Source organism: Pseudophryne corroboree, chromosome 2 (genome assembly GCF_028390025.1).
Source record: "Pseudophryne corroboree isolate aPseCor3 chromosome 2, aPseCor3.hap2, whole genome shotgun sequence".
Classification (NCBI taxonomy): Eukaryota; Metazoa; Chordata; class Amphibia; order Anura; family Myobatrachidae; genus Pseudophryne; species Pseudophryne corroboree.
The window spans coordinates 418,721,853-418,742,874 of record NC_086445.1 but is presented as its reverse complement, the minus strand read 5'-3'; the positions used below and the strand labels follow the sequence as shown (position 1 = coordinate 418,742,874).

The following is a 21,022-nucleotide window of genomic DNA, read 5'->3' as shown; positions in this document are numbered from 1 at the left end:
TTGTTTTTAATAAAAATAATAAAATTTTTATTACCTTTATAGGTTATCGTATGCTACAAAATACAACAAATATTGCTCTTACAGTATAAATGAGGTTTTTGTTTAACAGTATTGGTAGATTTAACATAGTTTCTTAGTTGAAAAAAACAATTTGTCCATCAAGTTCAACCTGTTAGTGATCTCCTACACTGCAATATTTTTAAGACTAATTTTAACTGTGGTGAATGTTTAGCCACTACGTCATTCCTCCTTTTTATTTTTTTATTTTATTTTATTACTGTAGTGCATGATTTACCCACCATAACCCTGTATATCCTTATCCATAAGGAATTTATCTAGCACATTCTTAAAAGTAATGACCGAGTCCGCCATTACTACTCTCTCAGGCAGGGAATTCCAAATATGTATTGTCTTTACTGTGAAGAAACCTTTCCGTGCGAAATCTCCTCTCCTCTAACCAAAGCGGGTGCCCACGTGTCCTTTGTGATGATTTAACCAAAAACAAATTCCCCGCTAGCTCTGTGTATTGACCCCTTATATATTTGTAAATGTTAATCATATCCCCTCTTAATCTCCTTTTTCCAGTGTAAAAATGCCTAACCTAGCAAGCAGTGGCGTAACTAGAAGTTTTTCTCCCCCAAGCCAAAAAATTCTTCGGCGCCCCCCCCCCCCCCCCATCCCCCATAATTGGCACTATTAAAGGGACAAACACGCGAAAAGGGGCGTGGCTTCAATGGGATGGGCGTGGCTTTACCTAAAGGGGCGTGGTATTGCAGGAAAAGACTTCCTTATACCCCAGTTTTGCAACCTGCACGCCCAGACGTTAGCCACCACAGGAAAGAAAAATAATCCTGATTCATGCCCCTTACATTATTTGTCATTTTTCCTCCTTATAGTAATGCCCAGTATACATTATGCCACATACTGCAATGGCCCTTAGACATTATTCCACACACAATAATGCACATGACACAATATGCACACACCATAATGCCCCCGACACATTATGCCACACACCGTAATGCCTGTGACACATTATGCCACACACCGTAATGCCTGTGACACATGACGACAGGAATCGCAATGCCCGTTATACATTATGCTACACACTGCAATGCCCCTGATACATTATAGCACATACAATGTCTGTGACACATTATGCCACACACCGTAATGCCTGTGACACATGACAACAGGAATCGCAATGCCCGTTATACATTATGCTACACACTGCAATGCCCCTGATAGATTATAGCACATACAATGCCTGTGACACATTATGACACACACTGCAATGACCCTGAGACATTATACCACATACCACAATGGCCGTGATATAGTATACAACACACAGTAATGCCTGAGACATACCGCAATGCCCGTTATACATTATGCCACACTGCAATGACCCTGAGACATTATACCACATACCACAATGCCTGTGATATAGTATACAACACACCGTAATGCCTGACACACACATTATGACACACACTGCAATGTCCGTGATACATTATGCCACACACTGCAATGACCCTGAGACATTATACCACATATCACAATGCCCGTGATATAGTATACCATACACCGTAATGCCTGTGACACATACCGCAATGCCCGTTTTACATTATGCCACACTGCAATGCCCCTGAGACATTATACCACATACCACAATGCCCGTGATATAGTATGCCACACACCGTAATGCCTGTGACACATTATGACACACACCACAATGTCCGTGATACATTATGCCACACACCGTAATGCCCATTACACATTAAGTCCTACAGTAAGGCTTCTAATTACTTTTAAATGACCTGCTTGTTGCCAGGGGTTTCATGCTCTTGGTTCCATGCACGGTGCCAGGGGTTTTCATGCTCAGGGTGTCATGCTCATTGCCAGGTGTTTCATGCACTGGGTGTCATGCTCGTTGCCAGGGGTTTCATGCACTGGGTGTCATGCTCATTGCTAGGGGGTAGTGCTTGTTGCTAGGGCTGTGCTCCCAGTGCCACATATGTCCCCAGTGTCAGATATTCCCCCACGGTGCCAGGTACTCACATGCCCCCAGTGCCAAATATAGCCCCCCCCCCTATGCCACATATGCCCCAAGTGCCAGATATTCCCCCACAGTGCCAGGTGCTCACGTGCCCCCAGTGACAAATATAGCCCCCCCCCATGTGCCAGGTACACATACAGTGCCATATATGCCCCCTCAGTGCCCCCCCAGTGCCATATATGCCCCCTCAGTGCCCCCCCAGTGCCATATATGCCCCCTCAGTGCCCCCCCAGTGCCATATATGCCCCCTCAGTGCCCCCCCAGTGCCATATATGCCCCCTCAGTGCCCCCCCAGTGCCATATATGTCCCCTCAGTGCCCCCCCCCCCGCTGCTGTGAAGGAGGGACAAGGAGGGCACAGCGCGCGCCTCTCCCGTGTCCCTCCTGCATCTCCGTCGGGTCTAATAAAGGAAGTGCCGGTTCGTGAGCCAATCAGAGCTCACGAACGGCACTTTCTTTATTAGACCCGACGGAGATGCAGGAGGGACACGGGAGAGGCGCGCGCTGTGCCCTCCGTGTCCCTCCTTACAGCAGGGAGGGTTAGTGACAACAGATTGACATGCGGACGCTCGTCCGCATGTCAATCTGCTCTAAATCAGTGGCGGCGCACCCGCAGCCCCTCGCCCCCAAGCCACCGCGAGGGCTGCGGGGGCAATAGTTACGCCACTGCTAGCAAGCCTTTCCTTGTATTCTAGCGTCTCCATCCTCTTAATCAATTTGGTCGCCCCTCTGAACCTTTTCTAGCTCCAGAATATCCTTTTTGTACTATGGTGCACATAGTTGTGCACAGTATTCGAGATGTGACCACGCTAGTGATTTATATAATGAGAGTATAACACTCTTATCCCTTGCATCAATTGCCTGCTTTATGCATGCTAATACCTTGTCTGCCTTCTTTGCTGCAATTCTACTTTGGGTACTACTGCTAAGTTTGTTTTCTATGTGAACACCTAAATCTTTTTCCAATACAGAATCCCCTAGTTTTTCCCCATTTAGTATGTAGGTAGTGTTTTTGTTCTTCCTACCAAAGTGCACTAGCTTACATTTGTCTATATTGAACCTCATTCTCCATTTTGCTGCCCATGTTTCCAGGTTAAATAAGTCATTCTAAAGTGATTTAGCATCCCCCTCCAAATTTATTACCTTACACAGTTTGGTATCGCCTGAAAAAATTGACACTGCACTCTCTAGACCTACTGCTAGATCATTTATGAAAATGTTGAACAATATAGATCTAAGTACAGACCCTTGTGGCACACCACTTAGTACTTATTTAGTAACAATTAAAGTGAAACTATTTTTATTCCAAAGTGTCCTCTGCACAAATACATGTGTTTTGTTTAGGTTTACATTTGTCAGTCCAACAACTGACAGTGGTCACCAGGAAAGACAAGAGGTGTAGTAGATCTGAGGAGGATCAAAGAAATTGAGAGAAGTTGCAATTATAGATGAGGTCAGAGATGTGTAGGGGAGGAGCTTGTAAAGGATTTGAAGGTGAAGTTGTGACTCTTAAATTGTATCCTGGCAGTGATGGGGAGCCAGTGGATGGATTGCAGATTGGTATAGTGGCCAGGGTCAGTGAGAAAGATCTTACCGCATGAACTTACTGTATTTTCTTGAGCATTGTTCAAAACAGCCATACTTGGTCCATGAGTACATAGCAAGGTAAAGTACCACGCTCCAATACATTGCATGCTGTGTGCACTATATAAATAACTATTGAGAAATAAAATAAATACATTTTGCACAAACTAAAGAGCACTTATGGCCCATGCGCACTGAACACAGTTTTTTAGTGGGCTGAACCAACTTTATCAATCCCTTAGTAAACAGCATTGAGTTTTTTCAAGCTAATAGTCAAAACAGCCACACTTGGTCCAAGTGGTTATAAATACTGTATATTTCTCCTGGATGCTTAGAAAGTTTGTTGCACACTGGTGAATCATTTGGGATGTGCCTGTAGCTATCTAGTCGTGCAGAAACTGAATCAGAAGTGTTGAAGTAGTTTGTTCATCTATTTGAAATCCCCTGCAGTTGTGACTGAAACAGACTTTGGTATAGATTCTGCAAGTCTCTTAGCCACTGTTTGACATGCTGCGAGATGCTGGACCGAGGCCACAATATAACACTTGATCTTGTAACTTATCTGAGTGAGGACAGTGGCCCAAATGTATTAAGCCTTAATAAGTTATAAAGTGGAGAGTGGTAAAGAGTGATAAAGTAACAACAAATCAGCTCCTGACATTTTTCAAACACATCCTGTAACATGACAGTTAGGAGCTGATTGGCTGATACTTTATCACTCTTTATCACTCTCCATTTTATAACTTTCTAAGGCTTATTACATTTGGGCTGATGTTCTTTCCTTGCAGTTGAGTAGCAGTGCAAGAATTACCTGGGTGAAGAACCTGGTGGCAAGTGACTGGTGAGTACTTGATATTCCTGCTCTACCATCAGGTTTGGGGAGAAAGACTCAAAGTCTAAGAGGTCTATTTATTAACATTATTTTTATTAAAATAATGTGAAAAGGGGAGTTTTCACACTCTTTTCACATTATTTTAGTATCACCTGAATGTATTAAAGGACATTTAGAGCAGTTTTCATGAAAAACTGCTCCAAACCCTTTAATTCACTTTTTTTTAGTAAGCCACATCGCATTCCCCATACTTATAATGGGAAATGCGATCTGACCAGATTTACTTAAAAACAAAATGTGAAAAAATACCACAGTGTGTCCTGTGATAATCTCACCAGCTCAGCCTGGTGAGATCACAGGGCAGCACTGCGATAGGGAGGCATTTGCCCAGCTTTCTCTGCCCCTGGCAGAGAAAACTGAGCGGGACCTGGATACATTAATCAGCTCTGTGTGTCCGATGGACACACAAGCTGATCAAAGTGTTAAAAATAGAAAAAAAAAGTAAAAAACAAAAAACATACTCACCTGTCCAGGGAGCCGGTCTCCACTGAGCGCTGCCAGGCTCCCCATATGCTGCAATGTGACCCCGGTGCAGTAGAGTGATGCTGCAAAGCAGCAGCGCACTTTACAGCACCGGGGGTCACCGCAGCACACAGGATCCGGCGCCTGGCAGCCCAGCAGAAGCAGAACGTACCGGCTCCCTGGACAGGTGAGTATATTATCCTGCTAGGGGGGGTCTGCGGCGCCTGGGGGTAGTCGCGACAGGGGGGTCGACCGGGCGGCGGCGGTAGCGGTGATGTCGGCGGGGGCGGCGCATGCACAGCAGGACATTGGGGTATTTTTTACGAAAAATACCCAGATGATGCTGCGAAGAGGCATTGCAGAGACAGAGCTTGACCGCAAGCTCTGTCCCTGCATGCGATAATTGATACATCCCTGCGATGTTATCAGTTATCACAGTGCGAGTTTGGCCGATTTTATCACATGACATCCGCATCCAAGATGTGGATGGTGATAAATAGGCCCCCAACTCAGTTTTGAACCTTGGTTAGGAGCCCGGAGCTGAACATATACTACAGTAGTATACAGGAAGATGGCTTATTCCTGCTGTCAGCCCAAGCGGTGTTGTTGTTGTACATCTCCTGAATATCTGCATGTTTTGTCATTAAGGATATTTAGATCCTGATATCAATATGCGTCATCAGAGAGGATGTAGCATGTAGATGACATACTTTTATTAGTCATAAAGTAAACATTTACAAGAACTGCTCACATTTATGGAATCTTATTAAATAGAGATTATGAAAAATATTACCAGCACCAAATCCTTTTCGTACTCAACATTTCATGTTTGACTTCTTGTCAACTGCAAGGAGGATTTTGTGTCACCTCCATTAATACAGAGTTAGTTTTCTGTTCCTAAACCAGTGCCATTTTATTAGAGATGGCATACAGTATGTTTGACATACAGTAATATTCAAATAGGCAAATACTGTAATATGGAGCTTGAAAAACAAGTAAAAACAGAGCAAAACACTATTCAAAATGTAATAATTAACAGGAATCTTCTAAAGTGTTTATGTGTAAGGTAGAAAATTTTGCAAATACGTAACTGGCTGTCAATTGTGATTGTTCTCACTTTAGCAGACAAGTAGTTCTCAGCTTTAATGGTTATTGCACTTTAGAGAATAACCTTTTGGTTACTGTCAGCATTTTATTTAGTACTGCAGGCAGCACTAGGACTTTCTGCCCTCATTATTAATAGATGGGATCTTTAAACACATTCTTTCAACAGTCACCTTTATGAGCTAACATGGTTCCCTGATGCAATACATAATGACCCTGAGGCCATTACTAAGAACACATGCACCGCAAACACTACAGATATATGTGAGTAAAGTTTTCTAGACTGATAAGATATTCTAGACTAATACTCTGTATAGTACAGTATATTTGAACTTTCAACCATTATGCTGATTTTTCTGTAATTTATTCTAGTGAAAAAAAATAAATACATATTTTAGATATTTTACTGATTATTTCTTGCAGGTCAATTACCTACACTGTGAACAACAAACATACTGGACACATCCTAGTAACTGCAAAAGCAGTTCCCATTGCCCTTGAGCTGTCATGCCATGAGCTGATTCTGAAACCCAACAACTACTTCTTAGCCGAGACAGGATTTAGATCTTCCATAAGATTGTATAATCGCAGGAATCACCCAGCTGAATTTAGCTGGAAGCCAGTCATAACTGAAAAGGGAATTGCTTTTTCAATACGTCCTGCAAAAGGTAATGAAGATAGACTGTTAGGTTTTTTTTTTTTTAAATAGTTGTAATACTCAAGTGATTCTAATGTGTATCAACTCTACATAATATATGTGAAGTCTAAATTGTCATTGCTTATAGTTGGTCAGTGTATAATTCAGATTTATTTAGGAAAACATGTATCTTTAAAGGAATGAAAATCACCTTTATATTATTATGGGTGTTCATGTTGATATGCCCTTTTGGTGTAAAATCTAGGAATTACATTAGCCGCCAGCGGAATTGTGAAATGGAGTTTAGGCCACACAGCAATCCTTAATCAGGCAGGTTTTCTGTAGAACAGCAGTAACAGTACAGCTGTAAAAGCAGTAATAGATACAGCAGTGGTACAAAAAAGTAATTGTGGCAACAGCGGAAACTGGTAGTGACACCTATGAGGAGCTACAGTTGTAACCATGCCCATTGTGGCTACATCTCGGCGCAGTCACACCTTGTTAGGCATGACCATGTGCGCATCTAGGGCATGCATACCTTAGACATGCACACGCCACATTCGCAGTGAATGGGACGGCTAAATACGCAGTTCGGTTCAGTTAGGCATGGGAGCACCTAGCCGCGCCGAGAGCACCTGTCCGCGGCAGATGTAGCCACGAAGAGCGTGGCTACATCTGTAGGTGTTTCACATAACACAGTTACATGTGTGGGATCTCACAAGCGCAGTGATTTCCCCAGAGGTCATCTTAGTAAAGGTGTCTGAGTGGCTTTACTACAGGAGATAGGAAACAGCACAGAAGGGTACTCCTCTCTAACAGTACAAAGGTCCCACAGCATCATGTTTTTCTTGGTTTGCAGAACTGCATGGCGGCTTCAAGAATTCTTATAAGTAAAACAGTGGAGATACGTAATCTAATATTCTTAATTTACTATTGTACTACAATGTGATTTATATTTAGTAGCTCTATGCAGTTTATATGTATTGCTGTAAAGATGGAAATGTACACAGAACGCATGATCGCTTGCAGTCCTCCCTTAGCGCTCTGACGTTTAAGGAATGGAGTGGGGGCAGCATCCGGTTCCATTCTACAAAATGATGGTCGCGATGGTTATCCAATGCTTCATCTTTGGACGCAGCATTCTGATCGCAGATGCATAAAGACGTCTCCTGCTGCATTTTTATTTTATTTGTACAGTATTCCACAGGTATTTCCTTGCAGCTGTGCAATACCTTATACATCTGAATTAGGCCCAGAATTGTTATGTGCCCTTGTATAAGATTTCCCTCTTTCTTCTGTTAAACTCTGAGATAATGCCTTGCTTTGTAATTTATTAATCAAATGAACCTATTTTTTCTTTATAATTCATTTATTAATTTAGGCATAGTGGATGCTTATGGAGACCTTGAGTGTGAAGTTGTTTGGCATGCAGGATTCAGCTCTCCAGACATAGGGGAACTCAGTTTGTGTGTACAACAGCGAAGTACACAAAAGCTAAGATGCATTGCAGAGGTAACTATGTCTTAAAAAGAACAGCCCTGTCTTTCTTAAAAATGTAGAGCTACTGTATGTTTTACCTTTGAAACACCAGGATGCAACAAAGATGATACGCTGAAACAACTCTTCTTTACTTATAACTTTTTGAAGAAAAAAATCCGGAATAAAGTTAATATGATGTGACAATATAATGTGACTTTTATACTAAAATTGTTTGAATTTACAATTAATATGTTACTTAATGGGTCAGGTATACTTGTGTATTAATGAAAGTTTAAACATAGATAAATTAAAATAGTCAGGTTTGTTAATTACTGTAGCACACAACAACATTCGTTCACCAGCGAATACCATTACTGGCAAGTTGATATCAGGGATCTCCCAAACTCAGGTCGTGACCAAATTTCTCATATAAATTCTAGAGTCTTCAGTATTTCCTTCCTTAGATGAAGCTAACATGTCACATGACATCTAGGGCTCAAATAGACTAGATGGGGGTGTAGTTTCTCCCAAGATACATATCTGTTCAACATACATACTACCCTACATGGTAATAAAAAACTAAGCAATGATTTTAATGCACGTACAGTAAGCATCTCATGGGTGGTATTCAAATGATATATCACGCCCAATCTCCTTTCTAAAGTGATCCCGTTATCGTGCATATTGCACCCATAGTAATCAGGTTTAGCTATGTAAAGGGCTGGGCGCCTCGCTACCCTGGGGGTAGCGAGCTGAAATGATGATACCATGCCCGTCAGCAGAAACAGAATGGGTGTAGAAGGGGGTGAAAAGAATTGAATACCACCCTAAATGGTTGAAATATAAACTGCTTTATTCTGATTAGGCATGTGTTGTAGTAAATTAAAATACATGATACATTTTATTTTTAATGAATTTCTTTATCACCAGCAAAGGAATAAGTCACACTTTAGTTTATTTAGTCAGTAATAGGCAATAATCCAGTGCCTCTTCCATGCAGCTTGGATCCACAAGTGTCCAGTTTACTGAACAAAGGGTTCTTTTCCATCATTCTTCACTTGGCCTAACAACCATCAAGACTGCCATTATACAGAACACAGGAGTGAACCATGCTTACTTCCAGGTAAAGACTACATTTCTTGATTGTCTCTAGTTTAGCGTACTGTAAGTGAATTATTGGTCAGGTTTCATTTTGAAATAACAATCTGGGAAACCCATGTGACCGTCTGTTAAAAGCCACACCTTGCTACCCTTTGGGAGTTGCATGCAATAGACTGGTTATCTACCTCTCTCATCTTGCTAATTTAAGTGTATCAGGAGTCTCTGGCAAATTAACTTCTATGGGCCACAGATTTTTCTGGGCAAACACTCAAACTGTTAAAGAATATTCAACAAAAATGTAGGTCTTAGGTTGTTCATTATATTTTGAACCAGCTGTGCATTGTGCTCATATGCTAAATTTACACGACCAACTGAGGGGGGATGTGTGTGTGGCACGGACACTACTTTGCGGTGGGTGGGGGCAGGGGCAGATTGGGAACAAAAAGCGGCCCTGGAAAAATTTGTACTAGTGGCTCCACATGGGCAACACCAGAGGTGTAAGGTCTAGCCATGGGCCATGGCAGCAGCACCTTCCCCCCAAGACTTTCCAGATAGTGGGCATGTCCAGCATCAAGGGGGAAGTTAAAAAGAAATACAATTAAATATTATGAGCACGTTATATGATACACCTTCAGAATTTAGGAAATGATATCATTCTTTAGAAAGATATATTTTCTTGCTTATTACACCAACCGTATCCCAATCACTATTCACTCAATCTTATATGTCAGCCAGACAGAGCATACACTAGATCATCTGCAATCACAGGCTAAGTGGCAAAGTAATTTTCATATATGCAAATTATTTTGCATCTTATTCATTATGTCTATAAAAAGGACCACATGTCCTCAAACAAAACAGGCCCCACGGGTGCGTCGGCCCACCGGGAATCTTCCCTTTAGACCCTATGGCCAATCCGCCTCTGGGTGGGGGTACCGGACCAGGGCACCTGTGCTCCCTGCTATATCACAACTATCCATTGAAATGCAATTTATTGCAAAGCAATACCTGATACTCGGGTGGTCTTCAGTATGCCGCCGGCCGGCGCTGGGATCAGCAGGATACCGACGCCGGGATCCCGACTGCCGGCATGCTGACACATATTCTCCCTCTTGGGGGTCCACGACCCCCCTGAAGGGAGAATAAATACTGTGGCGCGCGTATCGCGCCACCGTGTCCGCAGCGTAGTTTTCATTTTCCACAGTAGTTGTCAAATCCAATTCCATTGTATTTTTAACATGTGTGAGCAATAATAATTATTCCGCCTTTCTGCTTCTAGGTTGTAGATGTAAGCCCTTTGCCTGGTATGACAATTACACCATCACAAGGTGTAGTGCCAATTGGAGGGCATGCCACTCTCAGAATCTTCTTCACACCTAGAGCTCTTATGAAATTTGACACAAAGGTTGAGGTAAATGTACATGTGAAGCTGTAACAGACAAATAAACCTACGTGTACGCTGTATATACATTTTCATTTTTATCGAACTTTTCAAATGCAAAAGTATTTTGCAAAAACTTAAAATTTTCTTACCAGCCACGTCAGTTGCAGCAATACATTTTGTTGAGTTAATTTGAAATATTAAAGGTTGTAAACAAAGATGCAGTTGCGTTCTGTAGTTTAGTGGGTATCAAAACACAGATTATCCAAACCAATTAGGATCAAGGGTAGTTATGATAATTAGTTTGTTCCGCTAATTGGACATGTGCTTAAATATCTATGTACTGTATGTTGTCTTTTTCTATAATTTTATAATACAGTTTTGTTTGTATTAGCTAATATACCATCAAATATTATTTTTGAATCCCAAATAATTGGTGTTCTGCTGCACTGCATTCCTAAAATTGCAAGTCTCCACGCAATTACTATAATGTAATAATTGTGTCAAATAAGACATTTGTTTTGCGAGGGTGGTCCAAGAAGTAAGGTAACTAGACCTCTGACTGGCTGAAGGTTTTCTATTTCATTCTAATTTATAGCCAGGCAAGAGCAGTTAGATCACTCCTTCACCTCATGGCCATTAGGCTTCGCCTCATATCAGTCATACTGTCCCAACACCTGTTGTAAGATGGCGGGCTGGAGGAAACATGGTCAAACTTTGAGGTGCGTAGTGTGATCAGATTTCTGCATCTAAAGGGCATATGAGCAGCTGACAGTCATCTCCAACTTGTAAAGGTACAGTATATGGTGATAATGTCATGTCATGGAAACTGGTTTGGTGCAATGCCTTTGATAACGGCAGGTCAGACTTTCTAGATGAGCAGCGTTCCGGCCGGCCAAGCACGAAACCCAAACCGAGCCCAAACCTGTTTCCGTGACATGAATTATCACCATATACCTTGACAAGTTGGCGATGAATTTGAGCTGCTGATGTGCTCTTTAGATGCAGAAATCTGATCATACTATACACTTCAATGTTTGACTATGTTTCCGCCTAGCCATACCATCTTAAAACTGATGTCGGGACAGTATGATTGATATGAGGCTCAGTTTAATGGCCCGTAAGGGGAAGCAGTGGTCTACCTGCTCTGACCTGGTGGTAAACTAGTAAGAAATATAGAACATTACACATGTGAGAGGTCTTCTTACCTTACTTATTGAACCACCCTTGTATTTTCATGTGTTGTACTATCTGCTTTAGTGTTTCCAAATTAAAACAAATAAGACCAACATACTGGAAATGTGACTAAGGCCTATATTAGCAGCAGGATATTATGTTTGATATTGTTAGATATTATGTTTCTCTGACGTCCTAGTGGATGCTGGGGACTCCGTCAGGACCATGGGGATATAGCGGCTCCGCAGGAGACAGGGCACAATAATAAAAGCTTTAGGATCAGGTGGTGTGCACTGGCTCCTCCCCCTATGACCCTCCTCCAAGCCTCAGTTAGATTTTTGTGCCCGACGAGAAGGGTGCAATCTAGGTGGCTCTCCTGAGCTGCTTAGAATAAAAGTTTAAGTTAGGTTTTTTATTTTCAGTGAGTCCTGCTGGCAACAGGCTCACTGCTACGAGGGACTTAGGGGAGAGAAGAAAACTCACCTGCGTGCAGGATGGATTTGCTTCTTAGGCTACTGGACACCATTAGCTCCAGAGGGAGTCGGAACACAGGTCTCACCCTGGGGTTCGTCCTGGAGCCGTGCCGCCGACCCCCCTTGCAGATGCCGAAGTTGAAGAGGTCCAGAGGTCCAGAAACAGGCGGCAGAAGACTTTCAGTCTTCATAAGGTAGCGCACAGCACTGCAGCTGTGCGCCATTGTTGTCAGCACACTTCACCAACAGTCACCAACTGTCACTGAGGGTGCAGGGCGCTGGGGGGGGCGCCCTGGGCAGCAATGTATAATACCTTTTTATGGCTAAAATACATCACATATAGCCCTTGAGGCTATATGGATGTATTTAGCCCCTGCCAGATCTCACAAACTCCGGGAGAAGAGCCCGCCGAAAAGGGGGCGGGGCCTATTCTCCTCAGCAGACGGCGCCATTTTCCTGCTCAGCTCTGCTGTGAGGAAGGCTCCCAGGCTCTCCCCTGCACTGCACTACAGAAACAGGGTTAAAACAGAGAGGGGGGGCACTTATTTGGCGATATGATTACATATATAAAAATGCTATAAGGGAAAACACTTGTATAAGGGGTTGTCCCTGTATAATTATAGCGTTTTTGGTGTGTGCTGGCAAACTCTCCCTCTGTCTCCCCAAAGGGCTAGTGGGGTCCTGTCCTCTGTCAGAGCATTCCCTGTGTGTGTGATGTGTGTCGGTACGTGTGTGTCGACATGTAGGAGGACGATGTTGGTGAGGAGGCGGAGCAAATTGCCTGTATTGGTGATGTCACTCTCTAGGGAGTCGACACTGGAATGGATGGCTTATTTAGGAATTACGTGATAATGTCAACACGCTGTAAGGTCGGTTGACGACATGAGACGGCCGGCAAACAAATTAGTACCTGTCCAGGCGTCTCAGACACCGTCAGGGGCTTGTAAAAACGCCCATTTACCTCAGTCGGTCGACACAGACACAGACACGGACACTGACTCCAGTGTCGACGGTGAAGAAACAAACGTATTTTCCTTTAGGGCCACACGTTTCATGTTAAGGGCAATGAAGGAGGTGTTACATATTTCTGATACTACAAGTACCACAAATAAGGGTATTATGTAGGGTGTGAATAAACTACTTGTAGTTTTTCCTGAATCAGATAAATTAAATGAAGTGTGTGATGATACGTGGGTTTCCTCCGATAGAAAATTATTGGCGGTATACCCTTTCCCGCCAGAAGTTAGGGCGAGTTGGGAAACACACCTTAGGGTGAATAAGGCGCTCACACGCTTATAAAAACAAGTGGCGTTACCGTCTCCAGATACGGCAGCCCTCAAGGAGCCAGCTGATAGGAAGCTGAAAAAATATCCTAAAAGTATATACACATATACTGGTGTTATACTACGACCAGCAATCGCCTCAGCCTGGATGTGCAGCGCTGAGGGGGCTTGGTCGGATTTCCTGACTGAAAATATTGATACCCTTGACAGGGACAAGATTTTATTGACTATAGAGCATTTTAAGGATGCATTTCTATATATGCGAGATGCGCAGAGGGATATTTGCATTCTGGCATCAAGAGTAAATGTGATGTCCATATCTGCCAGACGACAGTGGTCAAGGTGATGCAGATTCCAGACGGCACATGGAAGTATTGCCGTATAAAGGGGCGGTCCATCGGACCTGGTGGCCATGGCAACAGCTGAAAAATCCACCTTTTGTTACCCCAAGTCACATCTCAGCAGAAAAGGACACAGTCTTTTCAGTCTCAGTCCTTTCGTCCCCATAAGGGCAGGCGGGCAAAAGGGCCAGTCATATCTGCCCAGGGGTAGAGGAAAGGGAAAAAGACTGCAGCAGGCAGCCCATTCCCAGGAACAGAAGCCCTCCACAGCTTCTGCCAAGTCCGCAGCATGACGCTGGGGCCGTACAAGCGGACTCAGGTGCGGTAGGGGGTCATCTCAAGAGTTTCAGCACGCAGTGGGCTCACTCACAAGTGGACTCCTGGATCCTACACGTAGTATCCCAGGTGTACATTGGAAATTCGAGACGTCTCCCCCTCACAAGTTCCTGAAGTCTGCTTTACCAACGTCTCCCTCCGACAGGGAGGCAGTATTGGGAACAATTCACAGGCTGTATTCCCAGCAGGAGATAATCAAAGTACCCCTTCTACAACAAGGGAAGGGGTATTATTCCACACTATATTGTGGTACTGAAGCCAGACGGCTAGGTGAGATCTGAAATATTTGAACACTTACATACAAGCGTTCAAATCAAGATGGAGTCACTCAGAGCAGTGATAGCGAACCAGGAAGAAGGGGACGATATGGTGTCACTGGATATCAGGGACGCTTACCTACATGTCCAAATTTGCCCTTCTCACCAAGGGTACCTCAGGTTCGTGGTACAGAACTGTCACTATCAGTTCAGACGCTGCCGTTTGGATTGTCCACGGCACCCCGGGTCTTTACCAAGGTAATGGCCGAAATGATGATTCTTCTTAAAAGAAATATGGACGCTTTCCTGATAAGGGCAAGGTCCAGAGAACAGTTGGAGGTCGGAGTAGCACTATCTTAAGTAGTTCTACGACAGCACGAGTGGATTCTAAATATTCCAAAATCGCAGTTTTTTCCGACGACACGTCTACTGTTCCTAGGGATGATTCTGGACACAGTCCAGAAAAGGATGTTTTCTCCCGGAGAAGAAAGCCAGGGAGTTATCCGAGCTAGTCAGGAACCTCCTAAAACCAGGAAAAGTATCAGTGCATCATTGCACAAGGATCCTGTGAAAAATGGTGGTTTCTTACAAAGCGATCCCATTCGGTAGATTTCACGCAAGAACCTTTACGTGGGATCTGCTGGAAAAATGGTCCGGATCGCATCTTCAGATGCATCAGCGGATAACCCTGTCTCCAAGGACAAGGGTGTTTCTTCTGCGGTGGCTGCAGAGTGCTCATCTATGAAAGGGCCGCAGATTCGGCATTCAGGACTGGGTCCTGGTGACCACGGATGCCAGCCTGAGTGGCTGGGGAGCAGTCACACAAGGAAAAAATTTCCAGAGAGTGTGATCGAGTCTGGAGACTTCTCTCCACATAAATATACTGGAGCTAAGGGCAATTTACAATGCTCTAAGCTTAGCAAGACCTCTGCTTCAAAGTCAGCCGGTATTGATCCAGTGGGACAACATCACGGCAGTCGCCCACGTAAACAGACAGGGCGGCACAAGAAGCAGGAGGGAAACGGCAGAAACTGCAAGGATTCTTCGCTGGGCGAAAAATCATGTGATAACACTCTCAGCAGTGTTCATTCCGGGAGTGGAAAACTGGGAAGCAGACTTCCTCAGCAGGCATGACCTCCACCCGGGAGAGTGGGGACTTCATCGGGAAGTCTTCCACATGATTGTAAACCGTTGTGAAAAACCAAAGGTGGACATGATGGCGTCCCGCCTGAACAAAAAACTAGATATTGCGCCAGGTCAAGGGACCCTCAGGCAATAGCGGTGGACGCTCTGGTAACACTGTGGATGTACCAGTCAGAGTATGTGTTCCCTCCTATGCCTCTCATACAAAAAGTACTGAGAATCATAGGAGGGAGATGAGTAAGAATGATACTCGTGGTTCCGGATTGGCCAAGAAGGACTTGGTACCCTAAACTTCAAGAGATGTTCACGGAAGACCCGTGGCCTCTACCTTTAAGAAAGGACCTGCTCCAGCAGGGGCCTTGTCTGTTCCAAGACTTACCGCGGCCGCGTTTGACGGCATGGCGGTTGAACGCCGGATCCTGAAAGGGCATTCCAGATGAAGTCATCCCTACCCTGGTCGAAGACACGAAGGATGTAACCGCAAAACATTTTCACCGCATTTGGCGAAGATATGTTGCGTGGTGTGAGGCCAAGAAGGCCCCTACAGAGGAATTCCAACTGGGTCGTTTCCTACATTTCCTGAAAACAGGACTGTCTATGGGCCTAAAATTAGGGTCCATTAAGGTTCAAATTTCGGCCCTGTCGAATTTCTTCCAGAAAGAACTGGCTTTAGTGCCTGACGTTCAGATGTTTGTAAAAGGGGTACTGCATATACAGCCTCCTTTTGTGCCCCAGTGGCACCTTGGGATCTCAATGTTGTTTTGAGTTTCCAAAAGTCACATTGGTTTGAACCACTCACCACTGTGGACTTAAAATATCTCACATGGAAGGTGACGATGCTATTAGCCCTGGCTTCAGCCAGGCGTGTGTCAGAATTGGCGGCTTTATCATATATAAAGCCCTTACTTAATTTTTCATTCTGACAGGGCAGAATTGAGGACTCGTCCTCAATTTCTCCTTAAGGTGTTTTCTGTTTTTCACATGAACCAACCTATTGTGGTACCTGCGGGTACTAGGGACTTGGAGGACTCCAAGTTACTTGACGTTGTCAGGGCCCTGAAAAATATGTTTCCAGGAAGGCTGGAGTCAGAAAATCTGACTCGCTGTTTAGCCTGTATGCACCCAACAAGATGGGTGCTCCTGCTTCTAAGCAGACGATTGCTCGCTGGATTTGTAATACAATTCAGTTTACACATTCTGTGGCAGGCCTGCCACAGCCAAAATCGGTAAAAGCCCATTCCAAAAGGAAGGGGGCTCATCTTGGGCGACTGCCCGAGGGGTCTCGGCTTTACAACTTTGCCGAGCAGTTACTTGGTCAGGGGAAAACACGTTTGCTAAATTCTACAAATTTGATACCCTGGCTGAGGAGGACATGGAGTTCTCTCATTCGGTGCTGCAGGGTCATCCGCACTCTCCCGCCCGTTTGGGAGCTTTGGTATAATCCCCATGGTCCTGACGGAGTCCCCAGCATCCACTAGGACGTCAGAGAAAATAAGATTTTACTTACCGATAAATCTATTTCTCGTAGTCCGTAGTGGATGCTGGGCGCCCATCCCAAGTGCGGATTGTCTGCAATACTTGTACATAGTTATTGTTACAAAAATCGGGTTATTCTTGTTGTGAGCCATCTTTTCAGAGGCTCCTTCGTTGTTATCATACTGTTAACTGGGTTCAGATCACAGGTTGTACGGTGTGATTGGTGTGGCTGGTATGAGTGTTACCCGGGATTCAATATCCTTCCTTATTATGCACGCTCGTCCGGGCACAGTATCCTAACTGAGGCTTGGAGGAGGGTCATAGGGGGAGGAGCCAGTGCACACCACCTGATCCTAAAGCTTTTATTATTGTGCCCTGTCTCCTGCGGAGCCGCTATATCCCCATGGTCCTGACGGAGTCCCCAGCATCCACTACGGACTACGAGAAATAGATTTATCGGTAAGTAAAATCTTATTTTTTTTCCTTTTGTGTCAGGTGTCAGTGCGCAATTCAAAGACTCTAGAACTGAGAATTGGAGGATCGGTTGTCCCCCCAGAAGTAGACATTTCTGTGGTGAGTATAAGATTTATCTCAATTTATTGTGACTTATTTTCTGAAATCCTAATTTGTGCAACTCACTTGAAATAATTATTTGAGATACCCAAGTCAAATTGTGGTAACACATTTCACAGTGATAGCCTTAGAAAAATAAATACATTAGTACATAATTCCTTGTTTGCAGGAATGTAACTGAAATTGTATCTGTTCCTCATGGAAAAGCCCGCTTAGCCACTAGGCTGTGTTATGACCACAAATTGAAACAGAACAGCATCATTACGTCCGATTATAAGTGTAATGCTTGCTTTGACTTTCTAGGCTCCTAGCAAAACAGCACATTATGTAACTGCATTTCTAACAGCAAAACTTGGAATACTGTTAATAGATTCACAAGGATTCCATGTTTCTATTACAATACTTGCTATGTAAATATATTGCTGCTTAATTGGTTATCTAATAAAAATAAAAAGCCATAACACACTCTCAATACAATGTTCTTTTTTTTAAGCTTATACAGTTGTATGTATTGTATAAATTAAATTTGATATGCACCTTTTTTGTTATTTATATTGCTTCTGACGTAAAATCAACATCACTTATTTTTCATCTTTCAGTTGCAACAACTGACTTAGCGTTTATTTAGTACCAATACTTTTGGTGAACGTCATGTAAAGCATTACCTCTTAGCAGGGCCGGTGCTAGGGTATTTGGCGCCCCCCTGCAAACTATAAATTTGCGCCTTCCCATACTTTACAAAGGTACAGCGCACATATTGCCCCCTGTAGCAGTGACGCTTATACACATAATGCTCCCTGTAGTAGTGCCACTTACACACAATGCCCCCTGTGGTAGTGCCGCTTATACACACAATGAATTCTGTAGTAATGCCGCTTATACACAACACCCCCTGTAGTAGTCACAACGCCCCCTGTAGTAGCGATGCTTACACATGTAACGCCCCCTGTAGCAGTGACGCTTACACACGTAATGCTTCCTGTAGCAATGACGCTTACACACGCAACGCCCCCTGTAGCAGTGATGCTTACACATGTAACGCCCCTGTACCAGTGACACTTACACGTAACGCCCCCTGTAGCAGTGACGCTTACACGCGTAACATCCCCTGTAGCAGTGACGCTTACACACGTAACGCCCCCTGTTCCAGTGGCGCTTACACGTAACGCCTCCTGTACCAGTGACACACGTAATGCCCCATAGCAGTGACGCTTACAGACAAAACGCCCCCCTGTAGCAGTGACGCTTCCACACGTAACGCCTCCTGTAGCAGTGGCGCTTATACACATAATGCCCCCTGTACCAGTGACTCTTACACACGTAATGCCCCCTGTACCAGTGACGCTTCCACACGTAACGCCCCCTGTACCAGTGACGCCTACACGTAACGCTCCTTGTAGCAGTGACACTTACACGCATAATGCCCCCTGTAGCAGTGATGCTTACATGCGTAAATGCCCTCTGTAGCAGTGACGCTTATACCCGTAACACCCCCTGTAGCAGTGATTCTTACACGCATAATGCCCCCTGTAGCAGTGACGCTTACACACGTAATGTTCTCTGTACTAGTGACGCTTACACACATTATGCTGCAGTCATACATACACATACACACATACTGTACATACATTACACACATACACAGCCACACATACATATGCAGTACACAGATACTGTATACACACACACACACACACACACACACACACACACACACACACACACACACACACACACACAGTTTCACTCACTCTCCATCCACTTACCTAAAGAAATCTGGCAGGCGGGAGATACAGCATGTCATCCTCCTGTGTTGCAGACTGCTGCCTGGTCCTGTGTAGCTCTGCCCATTTTCCCACATAGCACCGCCCCTTTTAGTTCCGTAGCACGCACACACACTGCACTGTGACATGGGAGGGGAGAGGCTTCATGCGCCGCTGGCTCTTATAGAGTGTGACAGGCGCAGCAGCCGGCAGCAGCAGGGACAGCAGCTAAGCACAGGGATGCAGAGCTTGGAGAGCGCCTCTCCAGCCTGGTGCCTACCTGCTTTGCATCCCTTTGCTGAGCAGCTAGCGCCGGGCCTCCCTCTTAGTTTATTGATACTCGTTAGAAAAATGAATTATTTTGTTTGCGTGTATATAATGCATCATTTATAAGAGTTACAGATGTGTCCTCATATATCATTGCTGCATATGTGCCAAACAGGCTCTCTCAGCACGTGTTGGGCATCTAATTTGATATGACACCTGTATATCTGTGTGCGACTGATGGGCTCTACACAACAGCCGATTTTCCGCCGAGGTGCCCGACGGCCGTTACGGCCGACGGATGACTGGGCAATGGGTGTGTGTGTGTGTGTGTGTGTGTGATGGGGGGATTGAAGTTTTCCTGACGTCACCCGGCCCTATAGCCCTGCATGCTAATATGGATGATATTGTCCATATTGGTTTGGAGGCATAAACGACAGGGCCGCACATCGTTCATTGTTGGTGCCTACACACTGAAAGATATGAACAATTTCTCGTTCACTACTATAAGTCTCTGAATCTGTACATGAAATGCTGCAATGTAGCAGCCACAGCTTTTTCAATACAAGTTACAATGTGCTCCACACATACAGATTCAGCCATACACAATATACAAGTGTCACATAAAATTAATCAGCACAATCTCCTGATGCATCCTAGTTGCATCACATTGCGACTAAGACACTTTGCTTGGGACCTGGCGGCTCTCTCGTGCCAGGCATCTTGCGCCGCATGGCATATTGAGAGGTCTATTTACTAAGCCTTAGATGGAGATACATTGCATGGGGATAAAGTACCAGCCAACCAGCTCCTAACTGTCATTTTTCAAACCCAGCCTGTGACGTGGTAGTTAGGAGCTGATTGGCTGGTACTTTATCTCTGTCCACTTTATCTCTGTTCAAGGCTTGGTAAATAGACCCCTTAGTCTGGATGTATGAGGACAAATTTGTACCTTCACATCATTTTTCAGACAGAATATACAGTGCATCCGGAAAGTATTCCACATTTTGTTATGTTACAGACAATTCCTTTGACTTCATGCTTGGTTTGTGCTCAGACATTCACTGTCAAGTGGTGGGACCTTATATAACAGGTGTGTGCCTTTCCAAATCATGTCCAATCAACTGAATTTACCACAGGTAGACTCCAATTAAGCTGTAGGAACATCTAAAGGATGATCAGTGGAAGCAGGATGCACCTGAGCTCAATTTTGAGCTTCATGGCAAAGGCTGTGAATAC

The 21,022-nt window shown here is 44.2% G+C and overlaps 1 protein-coding gene across 6 annotated transcripts in view; it reads left to right on the top strand.

The window, feature by feature from the left end:
• Positions 1 to 21,022, top strand: part of CFAP47 (cilia and flagella associated protein 47) — a 1,065,013-nt gene that overhangs the window by 230,726 nt on the left and 813,265 nt on the right. For all 6 annotated transcript variants that reach the window (XM_063953487.1, XM_063953488.1, XM_063953489.1 and 3 more), the window contains exons 16-20: positions 6,524 to 6,768; positions 8,119 to 8,249; positions 9,217 to 9,339; positions 10,597 to 10,728; positions 17,679 to 17,756. In XM_063953487.1, the coding sequence (XP_063809557.1) occupies positions 6,524 to 6,768; positions 8,119 to 8,249; positions 9,217 to 9,339; positions 10,597 to 10,728; positions 17,679 to 17,756 (709 nt within the window). The remainder of the gene's footprint in view (positions 1 to 6,523; positions 6,769 to 8,118; positions 8,250 to 9,216; positions 9,340 to 10,596; positions 10,729 to 17,678; positions 17,757 to 21,022) is intronic.